This window comes from Melospiza melodia, chromosome 8, assembly GCF_035770615.1.
Source record: "Melospiza melodia melodia isolate bMelMel2 chromosome 8, bMelMel2.pri, whole genome shotgun sequence".
Lineage (NCBI taxonomy): Eukaryota > Metazoa > Chordata > Aves > Passeriformes > Passerellidae > Melospiza > Melospiza melodia.
The window spans coordinates 24327628-24349566 of NC_086201.1; the positions used below are offsets into that span (position 1 = coordinate 24327628).

A 21939-nucleotide genomic window follows, 5' to 3' on the forward strand; every position below is an offset into this window, starting at 1 on the left:
GCTTCATTCTTAGAGCTACTTCTAATTTTTTTCTAATTATCAATCACAAAAACATTGTGTAATCTGAGATAGTCTTCATACATTCTTATGCTGTAGTAATACATAAGCATATATGGCATATTTGGATTTTTTTGTTTTAGAAAATTCCTTTTTTCTCTTTAATGTTATAATGCTTAGTAGGGACATGAGTTATCCAATTGTGTAAAAGGCTGAAAAAAACCTAAGTTGAAATCTTGCTTCCAGTCACTGGTGGCAGTGCAAGTTTTACCATGGATGTAGCCTCTTCTATAGCTGGAATTCATTAGTGATGTTTAAAGACAGAGGAAGTGCAAAGTATGTGGATGTGAACCAAGGTTGCTGCTAACTGCTGTCGTTTGCCTGCAGAACACAGCGCAGCATGAGTGGCCCTTTTGCCCCAGGGCTGGAGATCACCTCCAAGCTGTTCGCAGTGTCCCATGACGCAAAGCTGCTCTTCAGTGGCGGACACTGGGACAACAGCATCCGAGTGACATCCCTTACCAAAGGCAAACTGATGGGACAGCACATCAGGCACATGGGTCAGTCACACTGTGTTGGGAAATGGAAAGGGTTATGTGTGTTATTTGGTGGTCCCAGAATATATCCATGTCCCCTGGGCACTCAAGTGTAGCAGCTGTAAAGGAATAACAGCATGAAAGCAGAGGAATGCTTGAATTGGGATTATACATAAATACTTGAGCATGGCTTTTCAGTCATTGGACTGGTGCTTTCATGTAGTTTCAAAATAAGGCTTGCCTGCTATTTTTAGGTAGCAAAGCTGAATGTGTCCAGTGGGTACATTTGGCTGTATGATGATGTCATTGTTTAGTAATGTCACCAGCCCTTATCGCAGTAGAGTATTTCATGCTGACTGCAAATCAGGATACAGTGTGACAAATTGTATCCACATTGTCAGTCTGAGGGAAATTAGTCTTAATTACCCATGTGACAGCTTTGTCTTCTTTTCTTTATCTAGACATTGTGACCTGCTTGGCAATAGACCACTGTGGAATTCATTTAATTTCAGGCTCCAGAGATACTACCTGTATGATATGGCAGATTGTTCACCAGGTGGGTTATTGAGGCATACTCAGAAGCAGTTTCTGGATGTATTTTTTTCCTCTGTTTTGCTATTATGTTTTATTGATTTCTTTTCAGGTTTGTAAGGAAGATAGTGCACTAAAATCAATTAGCTTAGTAATTTTACTCCTGTTGTCTTCTCTGAAGTACTATACATATTAGTTGCTATATAGTTGAAGTGCGCTATTTTAGAGGATCTTTTAAAGATTTCAGAGATTATTTTCAGGGCAGGCAAATAAGAATTTTAGGCAGTTCTTCTTCAACTCCTAGTAGTTGCATTTTAGCACTGCCTTTTCTCTGGTGGGTATTGATAACTACAGCAAAGATAGTGCTGTGTATTACATGTGTTTGCACTGGCTTTTGAGAATTCTTTAATATTGGTCTCATGCTTTCACACAGTGAATGTAGTTGTGTGATCCACATGTGTACTTACACTCAATCATGATTTCCATCATTAAGCATTTAAATGCTGATTTCTGATTGCTGCATTTAAGATATACAAGTAGGATTACTTGCTGGGGGAAGCTGTCATGTTTTGGACAGTAGATTTCATCTAGTCACCTTGTGCTTATCATGGAACTGAAGTCAGCAGTAGAGTGATGAATAATTGCATGTGCTTTTGTGGAAGCTGTCTTTATGGTTGGGGTATTTATAATTTTTGTAGTAACAGTGCCTGGTCAAAAAACGTAAGACTTTAGTGCTCATACGAGTTGCTTTTTGTCTCAAGTGAGGATAAATGTTGGAGATTTTTTTTTGTTTATCTTTTCATGGTGAGTTAACTCACACTCTGGAAATGATCTTTATTTAGAAGTGCTTTTTCTGAAGATTTTAAATGTATTTTTTGTTTAAAGATATATAAATCCTATTTTATGCAGAGTAAATATTTCTTGTGAGACTTTTATCTTGGTCTTTACAAAGTGGCAGCAATGGACTGCGTACTGGCATTTCCATTCTACTTGTCTTCTCTGCAGTGACACCTTCTGTATTTTGATACTTGTTCTGTATTCCTGCATGCTTCAGGCTTTCAGGGCCTAATTGGCAAACAAATTTTTATCCCAGAAATTAAAATAAATAGTTCTCTGTAGAACTATTTACAGTATCTTCTTTCTAAGGACCATTCTTTCCTTAGAACTGGTTTAAGAATTAGTCTGTATATGCTGAGAGTGCACTCACTGGGACAAAAGCTGTGATACCTGGAGTTATGTGGGGACATTGCTATTTTTAATGAGCATTATTCCAAGATTTCCTTTGTGTATTGTACTACTGGTAGTCACTGAGAAGTACTATTTGCTTCCTTTTCCTTGAAAAATGAAAAGAGTTGCTGTTACTTTAAGTAAAATAAAAGTCAATTTCAGCTTTTTTTAAGCTTGATTGTGAAGATAGTGCTTGATTCCAGGGTAGTGCTTGATTCCAGGGTAAACTCTTAAGAACTGGACAAGCCCAGATACACAGGTGAAGAATGAGTGTGTGGATGGGGTATATGAACAACTCTTGTTAGGCCAGCTCACTGATGTCCTTACACTCCTGGACACCTGCAGGGGGAGGAGGGAGTCAGCCAAGTAACCTTGTCTCTCACACCCACTCCAGTAACTACATGTTCATTCATTCTTGGGATTTCAGAAAGTGAGGTGCTGACAGAGGGTAATACATTGATACTGGAGTGGTGAGTTATGCCTTTGGCTTTGACCTCTGTCAAATATACACCTCACACAACTGGTGATGAAGATACCAGAAGTTCATTTTTTGTTTGTCCTTCAGCTGCAAGAGAATTTGTCATTGCACTTTTTGTTACTCTCAGGGAGGAGTGCCTGTAGGCCTGGCACCTAAGCCATTACAGATCCTTTATGGGCACACAGATGAAGTTTCGAGTGTTGGCATCAGCACTGAACTGGACATGGCAGTGTCAGGATCCAGGGTAAGCACCTTCCTACTTGTCTATTTTTTTGCCTCTTCTCAAGCAAACTCAAACCATATAAGGTGTTTGAAGTTGATTAAGAATAATAGAAAAAAAGTCACTATTTCACAATGTTTTTCTTAAGCCTTCCTTATCAAGAAGATATTTGCCATCCCTTTTGCTGTCTGCTTCAATCAGACTGTCTCAAACTGCAGTGCAGAGCATAGACCTCACCTACTATGTGGTGTTATTCTGCACAGATGAGCTTTAATATGTGTGGATTTTCTTGGAGATTTTAAGCTTCTCATAGCAACAGTGTTCTGATTGTTTCTTCCCTGCTGTGTTAACCCTGAAGGTTCTGTGCCACTTGCTCATGTTGTGCCTTGCTATACTGCACAGGCAGGCTGCTGAACTCTGGCTTTGTACTCCATGTCATGCCTACTCATAAATGTGACCTGTGAAGTAGCTGATTTGCTGCCTGTCCTCCCTCTTGCCCAACTTGTATTTGTTTTTTTTCATATGCCTATAGTACCTGGTCTTGAGGGGAAGGCTTCTTTGTGCAGAGTTCCTAATGCTTAGTAGTCCTTATCTCCCACTAAGGATTGAAGTGCATTCAGAGTATTCCCTGTGTCCTGTGTATGTAAATTCTGAGTGTTGTGATAACTGTCCTGCTGAATGTCCACTGCCCTCGATGTGCCTGCTGCAGGATGGCACCGTCATTGTGCGCACCATTCGGAAGGGTCAGTACGTGAGGACTCTGCGGCCCCCGTGTGAGAGTTCTCTCCTGCTGACTGTTCCCAATCTGGCTGTGTCCTGGGAAGGCCATATAGTTGTCCACACCAGCGTGGAAGGAAAGACTACTCTCAAGGTACTTAAGTTTATGGAAAACCTCTGTTTCTGTCACTGAAGATTTTAATCATAAGTGTATCTAACTTTATCTCATTTCCTGTAGTAATGAGGCTTTTTGAGCATGCAGTGTCAGTTTCCATATTTTTTTTTAAATTTTGCTGGCCAATTCAAGTGAAACTTGGTTAAAGGTAAATGAATATTGTGCTCCTTTGAGTTTCATAAAAATCTCCAAACATCTGCAAGATGCTCAAGCATGCATTAGTGTGTCTTCCTGGGAGAGCCACTTTGGACTGGAAAACTAGGGGGAACAAGTTCCACTGTGCTCAGAAACAGAGGCTTATAAGGAGAGCAGCAAGTTCTTGGTGCAAGATGCTCAATGCCCACAGAGTTTCTTAGTTTGGGATTGGAGATACAGCTATAAAGTTGTGTCTGTTGAGCAGTGTAGTTGCTTTAATAATGGTAGAGGTGTTGTGATTTCTTTAAACATGGGAGATATCTTGGAAAACAAATCTCTGATGTAGGCATACTAACTACATTAGGAAGACGGGGAGAGAAGAGATTCAAGGTAATGCCAGGCTGGAAGAACTTAAGATGGTTTTGTTATTTGCATCTGTAATGCAGCAAGAAGTCATTGGCTTGTCTAGAAAATGCTGCTGGATCTAGCTCTATGGAAATATGCTTTTTTCCTTCTGCTTTTGGATTTGGGAGGGCAAGAGAGTAAGGGGGGTGGTAGCAAGGCTGAGATAAGTGCAATCTTGCTTTCTTTTTTCTTAACAAAAAAATAGGGACCTGTCTATTAAATCCACGGATGTTTCCGGGAAATTTAGAATTGATTGAATGGACTACAATGTTACATCAAGAGGTGGCTTCAAAAACTTCGATACAGGACCTTCCCTCCACACACATTGAGTATAGGCTCACTATTCTTGCATCATTCAACAGGGAGGCTGTTGTCAGCATTGTCACCTGTGGGTTGTTGCCAAATTAGTGCCTTTTAATGAGCAAAAGATACAAGTACAACACTCTTCATCCTGTCAGTCCTCTGTGACATATTTATTTTTGATCTCTTCAGGATAAGAATGCATTACATCTCTATTCTGTCAATGGGAAGTATCTGGGTTCTGAGACTCTGAAGGAGGAAGTGTCTGATCTGTGTGTAACCGGCGAATATATCGTCATGGGCAGCTTGCAGGGATTTCTTTCCATACGGGATCTCTACAGGTAATGTACCAGCATTTGTACTGAGATACAAATATGGAGCCTTAGAGAGAAATGGCTGTGTAATAAACTTTGCTTGGTGCTATAGGTGATAGCTGTTGCTTTTTCTGTGTTCCCAAAAAAAAAAAAGTTTTGATGGAACTAAGATGTACAGAAAAATAAAATGAGAGGTTGTAGCAGATCTCTTTCTTGCCAGACGTTTATTCCAATTAAACACCTAGAACTGACAGGAGGAGCTGTCAGTTTGCAAACTGCTGTGATTAGTCACAGGGAGCTCAGCACTTGCAGGATCAAGCCCCACATAGTTCTACACCGAGTTTTAAGCTCCACTTAAATAAAACAAACATCCCTCCATTGCTCCACGGAATGGGAGGGATGTTTGTCACTTAGGCAGCTGTGGGACTAATGTCATGGTTTTTCAGTGAAAATGTCTTCGCTTACTGACTTAAACTATCCACATCTGTTTTTGTTATTGAAGCTCTATTTTGAGATAAAATTAGATTCTTAGGATACAGTTAGATAATTGAAACTGCAAATTTTATCCTTGAGAAACTGTGTTTTGTAGTGCATCTCTTGGACAGCAATTTCACTTGCATGTGATTCTTTGCAGTATGTGCAAGCAAATACATGATTTACTTTCTCTCTGTGGTTTTTGTTCCTTCCAGCCTGAGTCTGAGCATCTCTCCCTTAGCCATGAGACTGCCAATCCATTGCATTTCTGTCACCAAAGAGTACAGCCACATCCTTGTTGGCCTGGAGGACGGCAAGTTGATTATCGTTGGTGTTGGCAAGCCAGCAGAGGTAAAACCCACCATCAAGAACTTTTTCTACCGAACTGTGGGAAGTTCACTTATTTCTGCTTTCCAGTTGAGCAAGAGGTCTCCTCTTTGGCAGGGTAAATTTAAGAGCAAGTTTCAGTTTTCAGTGGGAAACAAATAACTTTTGAGACTGCTCTACTGAAAGTTCTGATTAAGAATCAGATGTGTATAGGGATCGCAGATGGGAAGCTCAGCTGGACTAACTTCCAGACTTAATCACTCACATCTGAATAAGCAAAGTCATAATAGCTAACCTTTTCTGAATGGGATAGTGTTGTCAGCTTCTTCTTGATGAAATTTTTTTCCAGAAGAAATTTGGAAATGAAAGAGAGCAAGTTACTTCCTTTATTTTTTTTTATGGTTTCTATCAGATATCTTTTAATACACATTGACTGACATTGGGGAAAAAGGTATTACTTCCATCTGTTGAGATCTCTAATGGCAATGCACAGGGAATCACTTCTGTAGGTTCCCAGTATGCTTGTGCTCCATATGGTGAATAGAAACTTGTTGATCCTGCATATGCAATATCAATTACAGAGCATCCATCTCTCAAATAGATATGCCCAATTTTTCTTGTGCAAAACCATAGTTTTTGCTTTAATTACTTCTTGTAATGACTTTCAAATTACTTGAGTTAACCTTAAACTGCTTATTATCTTTATAACTCAATCTCTGTTGTGCTGCTATGTATTTATTTGAAAATGTGATTATCACTTTTGCATGATCTTAAGTACATGCTGGAAAAGTGAGTATTAATTCTATTTTATATTCTAAATGTGAAAACAGAGCAACTTTATTTGTCAGTATTTTTAACTTTTCTTGCTAGGATATACATAGTTTAATATTGGAAAAATATTCATACAACTGTAGTCTGATTTTGCTTGCACTGGATGTGGAGGGGACATTTCCACTGATTATCAGTTTTCTATTGTAGAATTGAAAAAGAGATTATTATTATGTGGTTAAACATATGGTTGTAACAGCAGTTTTAAAGCCACTGTCATTTCTAAGCTTCCTATCCCATAGAAAAGATCTTTTGTAGGCTGAAATTTGTGCGTATCATTAGACTTAAGGCTTTTTGTTTTCTTATTTTCATTTTTTAATCACATCTATTTTTCTAACTATGCAGAAAGTGTTGTTTCAAAGACTGGATTCCTTTTATGGTTATAGAGGCTTTCCAGTGACTTTTTTCCCAGGATTTTCTGTTTACAGTTCAGATGATATGCAAGCTTAATATCTGTGTAAATATGGTTTTTTTTTTAACACAAACATATAAGGAACAACATTATGTCCCAGATTTTCTAGTTTTCTATAATGGCATCAATCAATATATTTAAAAAGTGTGTGTATGTGTGGTGTTCATTTGTTGAATGACTTATTTTGGAAGGAATGTGTTAATTCCTGGAACTTTATCTATATGCAAAGACAGTGTTGTAGTTCTGGCTTTCAGTGGTGATATTGATCCTTAGGACAGAGGATTGGATCCTTGGCACAGACTTGCTTTAATGTGCAAAAAGTGAAATGATGCTTGCTGTCAAGATTGGCCCTTAGTGTTTCTGCACTGACAGTTTCTAATATGGAGTATAAGAGATGCTTTTGTATTTTTAACAATTACTTAGCTGTTTTGGATGTTACAGAAGTCTGGGCAATTATCACTTGTTAGTGTTAATCCTGGTCAGTGCTGTGCCTTTTCTAGAACACTGCTGCTCTGCTGATACAGCTCAGAAGCAGGTAACATTTGTAGTAATAACTGTGAGGAACTGTTCTCAAACTTGTAAAGGCATGGATCTTAGTTATTGAACTGTGAGGATTTTCAGAACATAATCAGCTGCCAGGCTGATCACTATGGGCCAATCATCAACCTTGTGCTTAGGTAATGAAGAGTTTCTTACAAAATGTTGTCAGATTGTAGACCTACCAGATGCTGGATTTAATATGGCCTCTGGTTGCTTGTTATCCATCTTATCCTGTGGAATACTCTCTATGAATTACTTCTGCTTTAAACATTCCTCTGAGCACTTCACCCAGGATCTTTGGAAGACTGTATAAATTTGCTACCAGGAGATAACCTTTCCCTTTTTCCTTTATTCTGCTATCACTGTCCTGCATCTTGGCTATTTTTTTCCACTTCTGGCAATTTCTGTTTGAAATCTCTAAAATAAAATGTCCTTTCTTCTCATTTAGTTCATTTTTGCTTGGCATTCACCTCTTCTTTTCTCTTCTTATCAAAATAGCAATCTAAACACTCTAAGCTGTTTGAAGTAGGTTAAGCATATAAGTACACATTAGTGGGTAATACTCCTTTAACTGTTCAAATTCAGAGAAGACTGTGGTTAGTGTTTTGTGTCTTGTTTTTTTGTCAGTCCCAAGAATAATCCCTAAGTGTAACTTTTAGTTTATTTTCAAAGAATTTTTGTTGGTATATTTTGTTTGTGCAGTACATTGTAGTGTCTGCATTTCACCAGATTCAGTGTCTGAATTCTTTTTTAATTTATCCACCTTATCCCTTCCCCCTCCTTTTGTTTCTCTGAATTACTTTCAAACAGATGCGCTCAGGTCAGCTTTCCCGAAAGCTGTGGGGATCAAGCAAACGGCTCAGCCAGATTTCAGCAGGAGAGACTGAATATAACACTCAAGATTCCAAGTGATTGCTGCTTCTGCATTCTCTCATGGATTCCAGAAAAATGTTTAATCTTTTGGTCACTTTAGATGTATAAATACGTAATTAGGGCTTTGAATCTGAAGCCCTTTGATTCTTGATGAAGAACTTACGGTAGAGGTATAGTAGTAAGCATATGTACTCATGCAAGTTAGCCTGCTTGCATATTTGTCCTCAACTGTGTTGACTTGTTCACAGCAAAATCCCTCTCTCAACAGCTGCTAAAACTGTGTTTTGGGAGGACTAAAAAACCCCTGAACCATCCCCCCAGAAGTCTTCAAAACAGATTACTAATTGAATTTAAAATAAGTAGCGTTTGATTTAAAGCTGAGTAGGGCCAGATGCTCCTTGATAACAAACAAGATATTTGGCTTTACTTTGACAGCACTGTTATTTCCCAGTAAATTAAAACTCTGGTAGTTGCAATGGTTGGATTCAGAATTGAATAGATGATGGTTATGACCTTCTCAGTATGTTTGTTAGGCTAATGAACTTTATTACAGTTTGTTTGTGTAAATGGCTATTGCTCACTTCTTTTGTGTAGTTCCAATTTTAGGCTGTTCTGCAAGGAACATCTGTGTTGCACTACTTTATCAGAAATTGTTTTAAGTACAGACATGAATAACTTCAAAGGAGTTGGAGGTGGTGAAGGAGCTGAAGGAGGTAGGAAATATTGCTGCTGAAAATTATTTATATTGTTAAGTAAACTTGAGACATACACCAAGAAATCCCATTATATATTTAACATCTTGCAGAAATACCCAGGAAGACTTATTATCTATATTGGTCAGATATCAATGTGCTTTATTAGTAAGGCAACTTCTGCAAACAAAAGATAAATTTCCACTGCAGAATCATTATGCAACATTGCAGCACAATTCAATTAAAAATAGCACCTGTTTGTTTCTTGGTGTTCACAAAACCAGTTGTTAGCCATATTTTTTTTTCTGTAAAAATAAACACGGAAAACCAGTTGATATATCCATTTTCAAAATGCATTTAAGACCTGGTAAAAGAAAATATCAGATCCTTATGTGTGCTCTATCAAATTGCTTATTATGTTTTGGAGAAGCCATTACTGATTTATTTTTTTTTTGTTTAGCAATACATGATGATAGAAGGGTGCATTTTCCTAGCAATCTGAAAATTTTTAATGTTACTGATTGAAATGATAAACTCTATACTGTTAAAAAAGCTGGGTGCTGAGGGAAAACACAAATTTCCAGATCAGCGTGCGAAGGTGTGTGTATGTGTATATATGTGTGTGTATGTATATATGTATATTCATGTATGTATTAAAAGAAGAAAATCCCATGGGGTGAGGGGAGCACAGATACAAGGCAGGTGTGATTGTTAGCTAATATGTTCCCTTTTGGGTCCCCATTTCTTCCCTCTACCATCGCTTTTCTTGTTATTTTTTATTTATTTATTGAAATGAATGTGTGTTGTATCTCTCATAAATGTTATCACATATGCCCTGTGGCTGGGGAGTTGTTGAACTACCTGAGGAAAATAATGTATAATCCCATTTCATTAACTTTAAGCACAATATTTATTGACTTAATAGAAATAATAATATCTCCTTACCCAGCTAAAGGATAATCTTTACAAGTTGTGTTAGTCTCATTCAAACTGATTTCTCCTCCTCACTTTCTTTACTGGAAAAAAACCATCCCTCTTGATGGCTGATTGGTGTACTTGTAAAGAAAGCTGTGTTGCATTTTCTTAACTTTTGTAAATGAAATAATAAATCAGATTAGTGAACAAGTGGGTCTATGCATAGTTGCAATATTCTGCCTAATCACTGTGACAGACTGGATTGTCTGGAAAGTTAGGAGAAAATAAGAATTATTTTCCTGAGTCACTTGCCAAGAGAAGATTAAACTTCCAAAAGTAGAGTGGTGTGGGTTTTTTCATACTCCACATATATAAAAAAATTATAAATTAACCCACATCCCATATTTTCAAATAAGCTATAGAGAAATGTACTATTTTTAATCAGTTACCTATCCAGTAAGAATACTAAGGATACTGTGAAAGTATTAAGTTTGTTCATGAGAATGTGAAGCATGTTTGTCCATTATGATTTCATGAAGAAAGGATTTCAGGGGAGCTTTTTGTAGGTAGTTTAAAAGTATTTCAGCTCAGAATGTGAGCTCTTTCTCTTCTGGGAGGTTGGAAACACTCAGTTGGGGCTTTGAATTGATGGGTTTTATAGGTGTGCATTAATGTTGTGTTTAAATGCATAGACAAGGCTAAGTGTTTATTTGGAGGGGAAGGTGGCAGGAAATGATAGTGTTTTAGGTTATGAGAATGAAGTGAAAAAGGGAGATGGGGCTTATGTAGTGTTTGGTGGGAGCACAGTTTTCTTCTTGTCACTTGCACAGAAGGGTTTGTATAAGCATTTTAAAACATCCTGTTGTGGGTTTGGTACATTTATACAACAGCTGACTTAACATTTTTCAATATTAAAGAATAATGAAAATAGTGTGTCAGTTTAAGTAAAATATAATGTTGCAATAATTGAAATAATTTATGATTAAGACCTTTGACATTTGGATACCATAATTTCAGTGCATCACAAGCACTGGGTGATCATCACAAATACCTGGGCCAAGTTTAAATGTGGACAGTTCTTGGGCTCTGAAACTCAAGGCTGGTCTGTGCTCAGTACAAAGCAGCAGCAGCAGAATGGGGCAGGTGAGCTCTTAGCTGCTACTTTATGCCCCAGGTAGAATGGCAACATCTATGGCCTTTGGATCTGAGATGCTCCTTGGGGGTGGGAGGTGTACACCGTCACAGCTTGGCATCCTTGCCAGAGGCCATCTGGAAAGACCTGCATGGCTGTGAAAGTCTGCACTTTGCCTTCGTTTAAAACCAGCTTTATATAAAAGATGAGTCGTAAGTGTGAGCATTAGCATTAGACACTTTCATTCTTTTAGGTTTAACTTATTTGCATAAAAAGTAAAAAATAATGTTTAAAAATAGAAAATAATTCTTCTGATCAGCTGTTTAGTCAGTTGAATTGCAGCCTGTTATGCAGTGCACTGTGAATTGGTGAACTGACTTTCATAATTCTTTTATTTCCTCAAGTCAATAAAGCTTAGGATCCCATTTTTTTTTTTCAGGTAGTATTGGTGAAATAAGATTCTCCTTTGGTTTTGTTCAAAGGTTTGTTTAAGTGTAAAAAGCAAAGTTTTGAGATTATAGTATTCCAATGAGGAATTTAGAAGAAACAAGTCTTAAGTGACATTTATTTCATAGCACTACATTTGTCAAGATCTTCTTTGTGATATCTTAATATGTTTAATTTCTGGAATAACTCTAATAATATTTATCAAAGTGTAACATATGCTTACCTTTGAAGATGAGTAAGTAGGAGTGTAAATATATATATCTAAAAGAAACTGAAAACTGACCTACTTTTCATACCTGTATATAAATGAGATTAAGTAGTTAGCAGTATTAACTTCTTTGTATCACAGTTTTGAACTTGCGTACCAAAGGATATTTAGAAGACATTTCTCCTTTATTTCAAGTCAAATGTTTGTTAAATTTCTCTAAATCAATTTACTTAAAATTCTTGATAGTATTTTTAGTTGTCTTTTTAGCTGTAGTGAAGAATCTCATCTAGCCTTTGCAGGGTTTGAACTATACAAGCTTACAGAAAGTGAAATGCTCTTCAAGTTAGCATCTGAGTGAGGCAGATTTTTCTGTAACCGATGTATTATCCATTACTCACTCCTAGGATATCTAGAAACCACATCTTTTATCATCCATGTACCTTTACCAGCACATCATAATCCCGGTCCTAAAGTAACTGCATTTGTCCTGGTGGTAAAGACACATTGTGGAAATTAGATTTTCTTAGAAAAATAATTGTTTCATATTAGAAGGAGTAAAAAAAGGAAAAAACTAAACCAACAAAACTACCCCCAACCCCCACAACTTCCCCTCCAAAAAAAAAGCAAACTCATCCACATCCATATTACAATTGCTTTGCTAGTCTGCAACATTGATATAAAGAAACTCTTTCCCCTCTGGCATACCTTAGATGATGCATATTATCACAAAACAGGTTTATCAGTCTTCACAGGCTTTAAATGGCCAAATAATTGGCTGTCTTACAAGGATCCCCAAAGTTGTTTTTCTTTGTATTGAAAGATGTATTTCTTTGTCCTTTAATTGAGTGCAAAGAACCAAGTTTCTGCACTGGAAAAATTCTTTAACATAGTCTTGCAAGAATGATAAATTTATTTTTGTAATGCACAGATTTGGTAACTCCTGCTTTAGTCAATGGGAGCTGTATACCTCACTTCCCTAAATCATGTCTTCCTCCTCCCTGTTTCCTTTGCAAACCTTTCCCAATCTTAATGAACAAAATCATTAGAAAAGGTAAGGAACTAAATGCTGCACAGGGCTTTTGCTGTGTATGTGTAATTAGTTGAAAATGTGTATCTATATACAGATTATAGAGTGGTAGGGAGCTTTAGAGCTAGAGATGTCTACTTCCTTTTGCCCCTATATTGAGAGTCTCTGTAGACACATGCTCTGTGCTGTCACCTGAAACATTCCTGTCTTCCACTGCTAAAGGCACTTTGCTGACTATGTTAAATGCTGAGCTGAGGTGCTGGGAATATTTTTTCCCTTTTAAAGACTTAAAAAAAAAACACATGCCCATTAAATGAATACTGTAAAGTGAGCCTAGGGCCTGATGTAATCAATACTGTTATGTGAAAGCACTACATAGGCTTGTACTTATTTGAATGGAAATTCAAGCATGTGCTTCAGTGCTTTCTAGGTCTTTTTATGCTTTCTAGCTTAAAAGCTGTGTTGGTTTTGGCTGCAAACATGACACTTGTTGGTAGTCTCCCTTTGGGGAGAGTAAGTTTCCATGGTATCATATACACATGGGTTCATTGTATGCCAGTGTTATAGTCAACTGAAGTGTTTGGAAGATGTCTTTCATTCCAAGGAGCCAGTCTTATTACTAAATTGCCCTTGTAAGCACATACTTTTGAAGGAAGCAAGTTTTCTAGAAAGCTACTGCATCAAAAAAATATATTTAAAATTGGTAAAATGCTATTGTTCCCTTCTTCAGTGTTATGGATATCAGATGCCTGAATGTAAAAATGCCTGAGTGACACCATAGCATGCTCTGCATTTCAGTTGAGTGCCATTCACCTTACTGCAGTCTTGAACACCCCATAAGTGAGGAACTGCTTGCAGTGTTTAGTCCAAGGTAGCCTTTGTTCAGTTTTAACTCACCTTTTTATTGTGCATCTGTGGAAGAATACTGTGTCTTTCTTTTAGTTATCATTTACCTATGTGGCCCAAATAAAATAAGGTGTTTCACTTGTTTTCAAAAGAGTTCCTTCAGTGTGTGTTCTTCCTAGTTTTGTCTAGTGGACTTGAGAAATTTGGCAGGTATTTCCAGAGTTCAGGTCTATACTTATACTCAGCAAAGACATAATTTCATCAGACATCTTCTGTCCCAGAAGCATGATTGTCAGTATAGGTTATGGTTTAAAGCTGCTAAGGGGTTTTGAGATTAGAATATAAAACATCCAGCCATATATATCATAGATCTAACTGAACTTGGAGGTCACTTGTTTATTTAGCTTCCTGTCTAGTCAGTATTTTCCTCTCGAGGGAGCCATACTTTTTGCCTTGAAATAGCTTTAAAATAAACTCAAGTCTTGCACCTGATAGTACTACTTTAGTCATATGCGGCAGTGAGTTGTTTCTTAAAGAAAGCCATGAGAGGAAAAAAAGAATTAAAGAAAAACTTGGAATATGTATTCTGATTCTGCAGGAGCTACTTAGGACAAGGGAAATGCTGCATGTGAGACTTACCTCCCTTTGGTCAGTGTTTTGATGGAAGCTGTGATGCTACTCAGTTTTCTGATGACTTTTTACTGAAGCTAATCAGGGGGTGGAAGCAAAGGCCTTACAGCAAAGTTAACCATATCTTCTGATAATTCTTACAGATTGTGCAATTACGTGATTACAGATGGATCTTTAAATGCCAAAAAATGCCTTTTCAAAGAGTTAAATGTTAGGTCTGAGGAGTGTTGGAAATAGCTACTTTCAGAAATGAGCCTTCAGGCACTGTAATGAACTTGCTGTCTGTCTTCTGTGCAATATCTTTTTCCCTCTGGGTGCTTTAAGAGTATACTGTATGTCTTACTTTGGTTTGATCGATATGTTTTAAGAGTGTGTATATTGGCTAATGATGGGTTTTTTTCCTGTACAGCATGGTGGAAGATGTTTTAAAATTTTGCACTTTTCTAGGATTTGCAAGTTTGTAACCTGAAAATTTTTAACATGCACACTTTTGTACATAATTAGCATTGTATATATTTAACATGAGTCTGAAGCAAATAAAAGTAATTGAATGCATAACTTCTCCCTTTATTAATAGCACAAAAATTAAACTAAGTGTGGGAGTACACTGAATGAACAATTCTTTTGTGTAGCAGGTAAAAGTAGGCAGCGGGAAGAGCTGACACAGTGTCCTGTCTTAATTGTGTTAAGGCAACTTTTTTTTATTTTGGTGGGGAAGGAATCAAAGTGGACATGTGAATGTATAGGCCCCTTCAAGCTTTCATCAGCTATCATTCTCCAAGAATTGCAACAAAAAGTGTCTTTTTGCTGGGAAGGAGGTGTCTAAGGCATGCATTAGGGTGAGGAAAAGAGTCCACTAATGCATATTGATCTTTTATTTATAAAGCTGAAGTACCCCACCTACTATGGGACAACAAGCATATCTTTCCTTTTTCCTCATTGTCTTCCCTATATAGTAACTTTTGCTGCAGAATATGGAAGGCTATGGATTCAGGGGATTGCTGTCAGTCAGGAGGAAACTGAAATCTGTTCCAGGCTCATGTTCAGTTGGTTTCTTACCCCTGCAAACAAGAGAAACCATGCTGTGAGCTTTAATGGGAGGTGGGACTACTCTGCTCCATCTGTTACTAGGGATAGATCAAGGCACCCTTATTCTGAACAAGCAGAGTTTTGATTCCATCATGTCACATGCATTTTAGATTTCTCAATAAAGTCCATGTAATTCTAGATATGGATTCCCTTGTTCTGGAGTTCAGTGCATTAGGGCAAAATTGGCATTTCCCTGGCTTTCAATAAAGGAGCTGACTATTGGGGCTCTTGATTAGAATTTGGAAACATAAGCAGCAATGGATGCAGTGCTAGAGCACACACTGGGTTAGTCAGACATCCTTTGCAGTGCTGTCATACTGCTGGCTCCTCTGGAACATTAAACAATACTCACATATTCTCCAAAGATAAATGGAACCAAGGGATTAAGTAACTTCTGGTGGGGGGACAGGCACCATGTGCCAGGAGTTTAACAGAAACCTCTCTTCCTTTCTGTCTGAAGGAGGATATCAATTCAAGTGATGCATTTACCTCAAAAACAGACGTGCTCCTGTCAGTCCTTGCAGCGTGGCGTTATCTCCTTCCACTAACAGCATCGTCCCTTCCCGCAAGCCCTGGTGGAGGTGGAAACATTTAAACTTATTTTCAAGCTATGTGAAAGGGTAGAATGCTTGTCACAAGCAGGCCAGTCTCAGTGGCACCATGACTACAGACTAAACCTTCTCACTTACCTAACAAAGAGGTAAAGTCAAAAATAGGTGAGTTATCTTGTTTTAGAAGTTGATTTTCTTGTTTATTTCAGTTTTCACTCTTAAAGGAGAAATCATTAAGGAGGAGAGGAAACTGGTTTTTCCCATAGTTATTCTTAGGTCCAGTTTGGGTTGAGCAACAGCCAGTGGGTTTGTTAGTGCACAAAATTTATAGTACAAGATCAAACACAGGGACAGGAAACACAGAGGTCCCAATTCCCCAGACAGACATAATGAAATTATGTATACACTACTGAATGTGCAAATTCAGAAACTATTAGAGATTAAAGTTAAGAGTATCTGCAAAAAGATTAAGGGGGAGTTTTGTACCATCTGCATGCACACCACCCCCAACACCCAATATTTGGTGGCCAGTGACTGCTGCCTAAAATAGTGTTGAGCAACACTAACAGGAGTATGCATTTCATTGGCCCCAATCCATTTTCTACAATGAGCAATATCCAAGGCTCAAGCTCTTAGCAAGAATACAATTAGCATTCCAATCCATGGAATTGTAAGGCTTGACAGGCAAAGAACCCACACTGAGAGCTAGCATGAATGCATTTAAAATGTTTATCATGCTCCAGCTTCCTGATGGAGAACTACTACTCACCAGAACTGGAGGGGTGTTTGGTTCTTCGTGGTACTGGCAGATTCTTTCCTCTCTTGTCTCCTGCAATAGTGAGCACAGATTTAGCTTCCCAAGCCATAAGGTAAGGACTTGGAGCTATCCAGGCAACATGACATCAAATAATTTCATAACGATAAACAAAGCAGGCACTTCCCCTCAAGCAGAACGGGATGGCAGGATTGACTCTGTTTAACAGATGTGTGTTTTACCCTTTATCACTAGCAACAATTTACTGCAGGTTGATCAAACAGAACTCACACAATCCCAACACTGAAAAACCTCAAAACTTAATTCCACTCAATTAATCCATGGGGTTTTTTTAATTAGTACTATCTCTGTGTGCAGAGATAGTACTAATATTACCAGGAAAGTGGTAGAAGCAAATGCCTGAGGTGCAACCTTTGTAAAAGAGAGTAGTGATTAATGGATTTTCAGTGATTAAGTATTTGCTTGTTTGTCTTCAAGTAGGTATTACACTGAAGAATTTCCTTCTGTGAACAGTTCTGTCATGTTTCCTGAGGTTTGCTGCTAAACTGAGCAACAGTAAAGAAATAAAAACATAGGAACACAGCAGGGACTTGGTACAGCACAGGGCTTCCAGCCTCCTCTGAGAGAAAAAACAGAAGTTATTTATAGGGAAAAGACTGCCTGCTAATCTAGTGACAAGCTGATTAAATGAATACCTGCAACTTCATCTAAATTCTAGAAGCACACCCATCTCTTCACCCATCTAGAAGCATCCACCATCTTTATTGTTCCCTAACTCTTAATACTTCCTCTAACCATGAATTTTGATTACAAGGAGGAAAGTGTTTAGGTTAAAAGATGCACCACACAGATTGTTCCCTGAGGAATTAGCTGATGTGCTATTTCAAGAAGGAGTCCTCCCAACTGTATGGAAATCTGTCTTTGTGCTTGATGGCTGAAGTGTTTTTCTTTCAGTTGTACTGGTGCATGTGCTTGCTCTGTACTGGACATTACAGGCTGTGCTCCCTGCAAGGACACCAGTGCCCAGGTATTTTCTTACACAACTGCTTGAATCTCAACATCTCTGTTCTGATTGTTTCTTCAGACCTTTAGATATTTAAGCCTCTTAATGTATGTTTAAGTTAGGGCTTCCCAAGCAGCAGGTAAGACAGAACTTTCCAGAACCAGTGCTTTGCATCTTAACACTTCAGGTTTATCTTTTCTTTTTTAATTCCCCCATTCCATGCCAGATAACCAGCATTTCAACAGTATTTCAGACATTGCAGAGCTTCTGTTTGTGAAAAACACTTCGTTCAGTAATACTCCTGCCAACTCCTCTTCCCAAGCAAAGTTAAGTTTTAGAGGAAGTGAAGTGTTACTGCCTCATTGGCATTTCCAGTTTCTCTAGGGAGCAGCTGTTTGACATTCTATAGCTTTGTAAGGCCTCAGAAATGCACACTATTTTTACTCCTCCACACCCTAGTGACTGTCTTAGTTCTGGTGTGCTTTACTTACACCCATGTGAGTTCTTTTAATGTCTGGGTCCAGGTAGTGAGGGTTAATATTAAAAGGAACTAATCCTAGAGCCTGCAGGGAAGGTGGATAAACAATTGGCATGTCATTGGTGGTATTGATGCTGACAGTGGCAACGTTGGTTCCTGCGCTGGATCCCATGTAAGGAATCCCATCCTGAAAGACAAAAGCAATGATCAGTCTGCAGCACCACAACTAGGAACTCAATTTTATACCACCTTCTATCAATCTCAGAAACCCATCAGTCAGATCAGACTTAGTGCTTCCAGCTCCTCTCATTGGTAACTTTACAGGTGAAAAGCAGAACAAGAATTCAGATTCTGAGGTGGGCAGTAGCTTCTCTGTGTCAGAGAACTAACTGCTGCCTGCCTTGTACTCACAGCTCTGTGACCCCCCAAGACAGAATTTACCAGGCTGTCAGTGCATGGTGAACTTTGCTATTAAGAGGAGAGTTTTGCCTCTATTGCAGTTAAAGGAAGTATCTGAACTGGCTTTTAACTAGCTTCTGGAGAGAGCAGGCCATCAGAAGCTCAGTGCATTGTTGTCCCAGCATCAGCTTACCAGAACCATGACTGTTTAGCTATGAGTACTATGCTGTACATAGAAGAATGCCACACAAATATGCAAGTGTACAGGTAATCCTGAGCAATTTGTAAAAATAGAGCTGTCTTGAGACAACTGGTGGTAATATAACCAAGTAGTTATCCAAACTTAACTGGCATTTGGACATTTTCTGGCTTTCATTCCCACAACAGATGATGAATTTCTATATATTAAGATAAGCCTAGCTAACCTTTATTCTTGGCAGCTGGCCTTACTGTGGCTTGTATAAATCTGCATAAAGTCATTTGCAGTTCCACATTGCTAGGGAACACCTTGCTTCTGTTCTCCTCCAGAGACGGTGTATCTTTGCTGTGCCTTATGAGATTCACCAGCTGGACTGGTGCTGCTGACCAGAGGGGCTCAATGGCACTCACACCTCTCAGATCCAAGGAGATACAAGAATTACGTAATTTTCAACATCAACAGGACACTGTCTAAAAGGCACACATGGATCCACCTTTATCACCAGTTTATCAGCAGACAAGTGCAACATGAACACATCTGTATCAACAAGATATGAAGTGGACATCTCAAGCTGAAAAACAGGGTTTCTGGACACAGATTAAATCCTGCACTGGTCTTTTGACTGGCATTTTGAGTGGTTTGCTTCTAGGGTTCTATGTAGCATTGTACATCCCAAGGTCTTGCAATCCAGCTTCTAGAAAACTACTCTAGGAAGACAGACTGCTGACACCTTAAGTCTTTTCAATGACTCAGTGACAGCCTTATTTGGCCATGGTTTTCAGTTCACCAGGTTGTTTGAGATGGCTCGACATCTGAAGTGTATTAGAGACAAAAATGCAGAATCAGCTTGGACTTGTCTGAACAAAAGCTCATGCATGAGATCCAACCATTCAGACTTGGCCAGAATCTGTAGTTTTACCTCAAGAACTCTTTTCCTGATCTCATGTATCAGACAGTTGTCATAAAGAGCTTTCAGGAGACGGAATGTGTTCCCACCTCCTGCAGAAACAAAGTTCAGCTTATTTAGCATGCTTTCACCATCAGTTTTAATTGAAGCCTTCAATTAAACTCAGCAGACACTACAAATTCTATGCTCTATTCAGGGGCAGTATCCTGCTTTGAGAAGTAGTAAAAACAGAAGCTTCAGAGGAATGGTCACTGGGCAGGCCATGGGCATGCCCTGAGTCATCCTTGTAAGATGACATCCTGCCACTGTCTGACAGTGACCTCTCTTCCAATACCCAGGACCATGCTATTAGGACTAGAACTTCTTGGGCTTGCTAAAGTGATAACACAGCTGTTAGGATCATGTTTTTACACTGAAGTACTGTTCAAAATAATAATTTGAAATTTACTGGAGATGAAGTTCCATTAATAAATCTACTTCCCAGCCCACCACTAAATTTAGAGTCTTAGGGCTCCCAATTACTGTCTTCTGTAGTTTCTAATTACTAGGCCTAACTGCTTAATTGTTGGTCTTCAGTGCCACCTCTGAGCAGGACTAATCCGGCGCCCAATATAAACCTTCACTGGGGACTGAGAAGTAAAACTTACCAATAAATATTGCTTCAGATTTCCTTACAGCTTCCACTGGATCACAAGATTCATGAATGCTGTCCAGCCCATAACCTTAAATGAAGAAGTTTTTACCTTTTAATATGAAAGTTTGGTGGAAGAATGGGATATGTTCAATCCCTCCCTGCCCACCTCCTCCAACCCTGAGCCAAATATCTCAACTAGGGAAATTTCAGAGAACTCTACAACGTAAAACAGTGTATACCCTATATTAGTGCAGGGCTAATACAGCTGTACAAAAGGAAATACTTGTTTTGTGGAGATATGCACTCAGTTTCTAGGAGCAGAACATTTCACTCAGCAGGTGCAGGCTGAGGCACAGTATCCTCCTGAGGATTACCAGATAACTAGAAAATGAGGAAAAAGCTGTTAGTTCTCAGCTTGGCTATGCTGAAATCTGACAGGATGTGTTGGTTCTAGCACTTCTTGTGCAAATACCTGATCTCAGTAATGTTTCTGTTCAAATGTCTGACTTTGATAGATTTGCCTTGCTGGGGTTCACGTTCACTGAGTACAGGAAGTGTCAAGAGAGACAGAAGAACATAGGCATTTGATAGCAGCAATCTTCCTGCAAGTCAGGGAGCAAAGTGTGCTGCCCAGGCAAGTGAGTTCTGATTATTACTACACTAACAGCTCCAAAGTTACCCTTAACAGTGATAGATGCTAGGTGGAGGTGTTGCTGTAGACTCTGCAGAGATCTTTGCTCCAAGCAAAGTTCAGCTGCTGTCCATCATGGAACTATCCGGCTCCTTGATGTGCTTTAAGTAATGGCCTTCACTTACAACCATGGCTAGAGCAGAGGTTTAAGATATATGGGAAGAAATGTTCCCTCATGTGATTAAGAAGGATAAAAAGATGCCACTTAATAGTTAGGGATAAAATCATCTTCCCTGGAGTGAGCAGAAGTGTTTGCAGCAAGATTTCTTCAAGAGGCTTCTAAAACATCTTCCAGGCAGAAGTCCGCAGCCGACTCCTGCTGCTCACTGCCCTTGCTGCCCGTACCGCAGCAGTCCATTCCATCCCAGCCCAGCCCGTGTGCCCCGCGGTTGTTTCGGGCCGCTCCGTGCCCACAGCCCGCTCCCCTGCCCGGTACCGGCCCGGCAGCCCCGGGCACAGCCGGCGTGGCCGCCGCTGCCGGGCCGGCCTTACCCAGGCTTTCAAACTTCTCCCTGGCCGTGCGGGCGTAGGCGTCGCGGTCGTGCAGGGCGTAGGGGATGAACAGCACCCGCCTCACGTTCCTGGGAGAGCAGAGAGGGGAGAGAGCGGTGGGCGCGGCGGAGGCGGGGGCCGAGCGCTCCCGCAGCCCCGCACGGCGCTTACTGCCCTAGGAAGCTCTGGATGTGCTGCTGGCAGTGGCCCAGGTACCCCCCTCCGTGCAGGGTGGAGTTGGAGATCAGCAGCAGGCGCCGCGGGCTCCCCATGCCGAGCCGAGCCGAGCCGAGCCCTGCTCCCTGCCCAGTCCGGTCCGCCCCTTCCTGCCCCGC

At 39.4% G+C, this 21939-nt stretch overlaps 2 protein-coding genes across 5 annotated transcripts in view; one reads left to right on the forward strand and one right to left on the reverse strand.

Moving 5' to 3' along the window:
- NBEAL1 (neurobeachin like 1) overlaps positions 1–14944 on the forward strand; it is a 79330-nt gene extending 64386 nt beyond the window's left edge. For 3 of the 4 annotated variants that reach the window (XM_063162284.1, XM_063162286.1, XM_063162285.1), the window contains 7 exons: positions 385–557; positions 995–1089; positions 2897–3013; positions 3699–3860; positions 4914–5062; positions 5725–5860; positions 8427–14944. In XM_063162284.1, the coding sequence (XP_063018354.1) occupies positions 385–557; positions 995–1089; positions 2897–3013; positions 3699–3860; positions 4914–5062; positions 5725–5860; positions 8427–8528 (934 nt within the window). In that variant the 3' untranslated portion in view covers positions 8529–14944. Of the gene's footprint in view, positions 1–384; positions 558–994; positions 1090–2896; positions 3014–3698; positions 3861–4913; positions 5063–5724; positions 8069–8426 lie in introns of those variants that run through there. The other variant, XM_063162283.1, reaches the window with a different exon arrangement.
- On the reverse strand, positions 14933–21915 carry LOC134421398 (alpha-aspartyl dipeptidase-like). The gene is made up of 8 exons (XM_063162287.1): positions 21776–21915; positions 21605–21693; positions 20435–20509; positions 19800–19879; positions 18296–18469; positions 16796–16855; positions 15965–16047; positions 14933–15447 (listed from the first exon to the last, which is right to left on the reverse strand). Exons 1-8 carry the CDS (start codon positions 21874–21876, stop codon positions 15369–15371), a joined length of 741 nt encoding a protein of 246 aa, XP_063018357.1. The 5' UTR covers positions 21877–21915; the 3' UTR covers positions 14933–15368.
- Positions 21916–21939: the final 24 nt, after the last annotated feature.

What these genes read in the sequence shown, in the direction of transcription:
- LOC134421398 (XM_063162287.1), bottom strand. Translation starts at nt 21,876, where the DNA reads ATGGGGAGCCCGCGGCGCCTGCTGCTGATCTCCAACTCCACCCTGCAC. An exon ending in TCAGGAAAAGAGTTCTTGAG is followed by an intron (nt 18,470 to 19,799) that starts GTAAAACTACAG and finishes TTTGTCTTTCAG; the next exon opens with GATGGGATTCCTTACATGGG. An exon ending in GGAGCACGTCTGTTTTTGAG is followed by an intron (nt 15,448 to 15,964) that starts GTAAATGCATCA and finishes TCTTGTTTGCAG; the next exon opens with GGGTAAGAAACCAACTGAAC.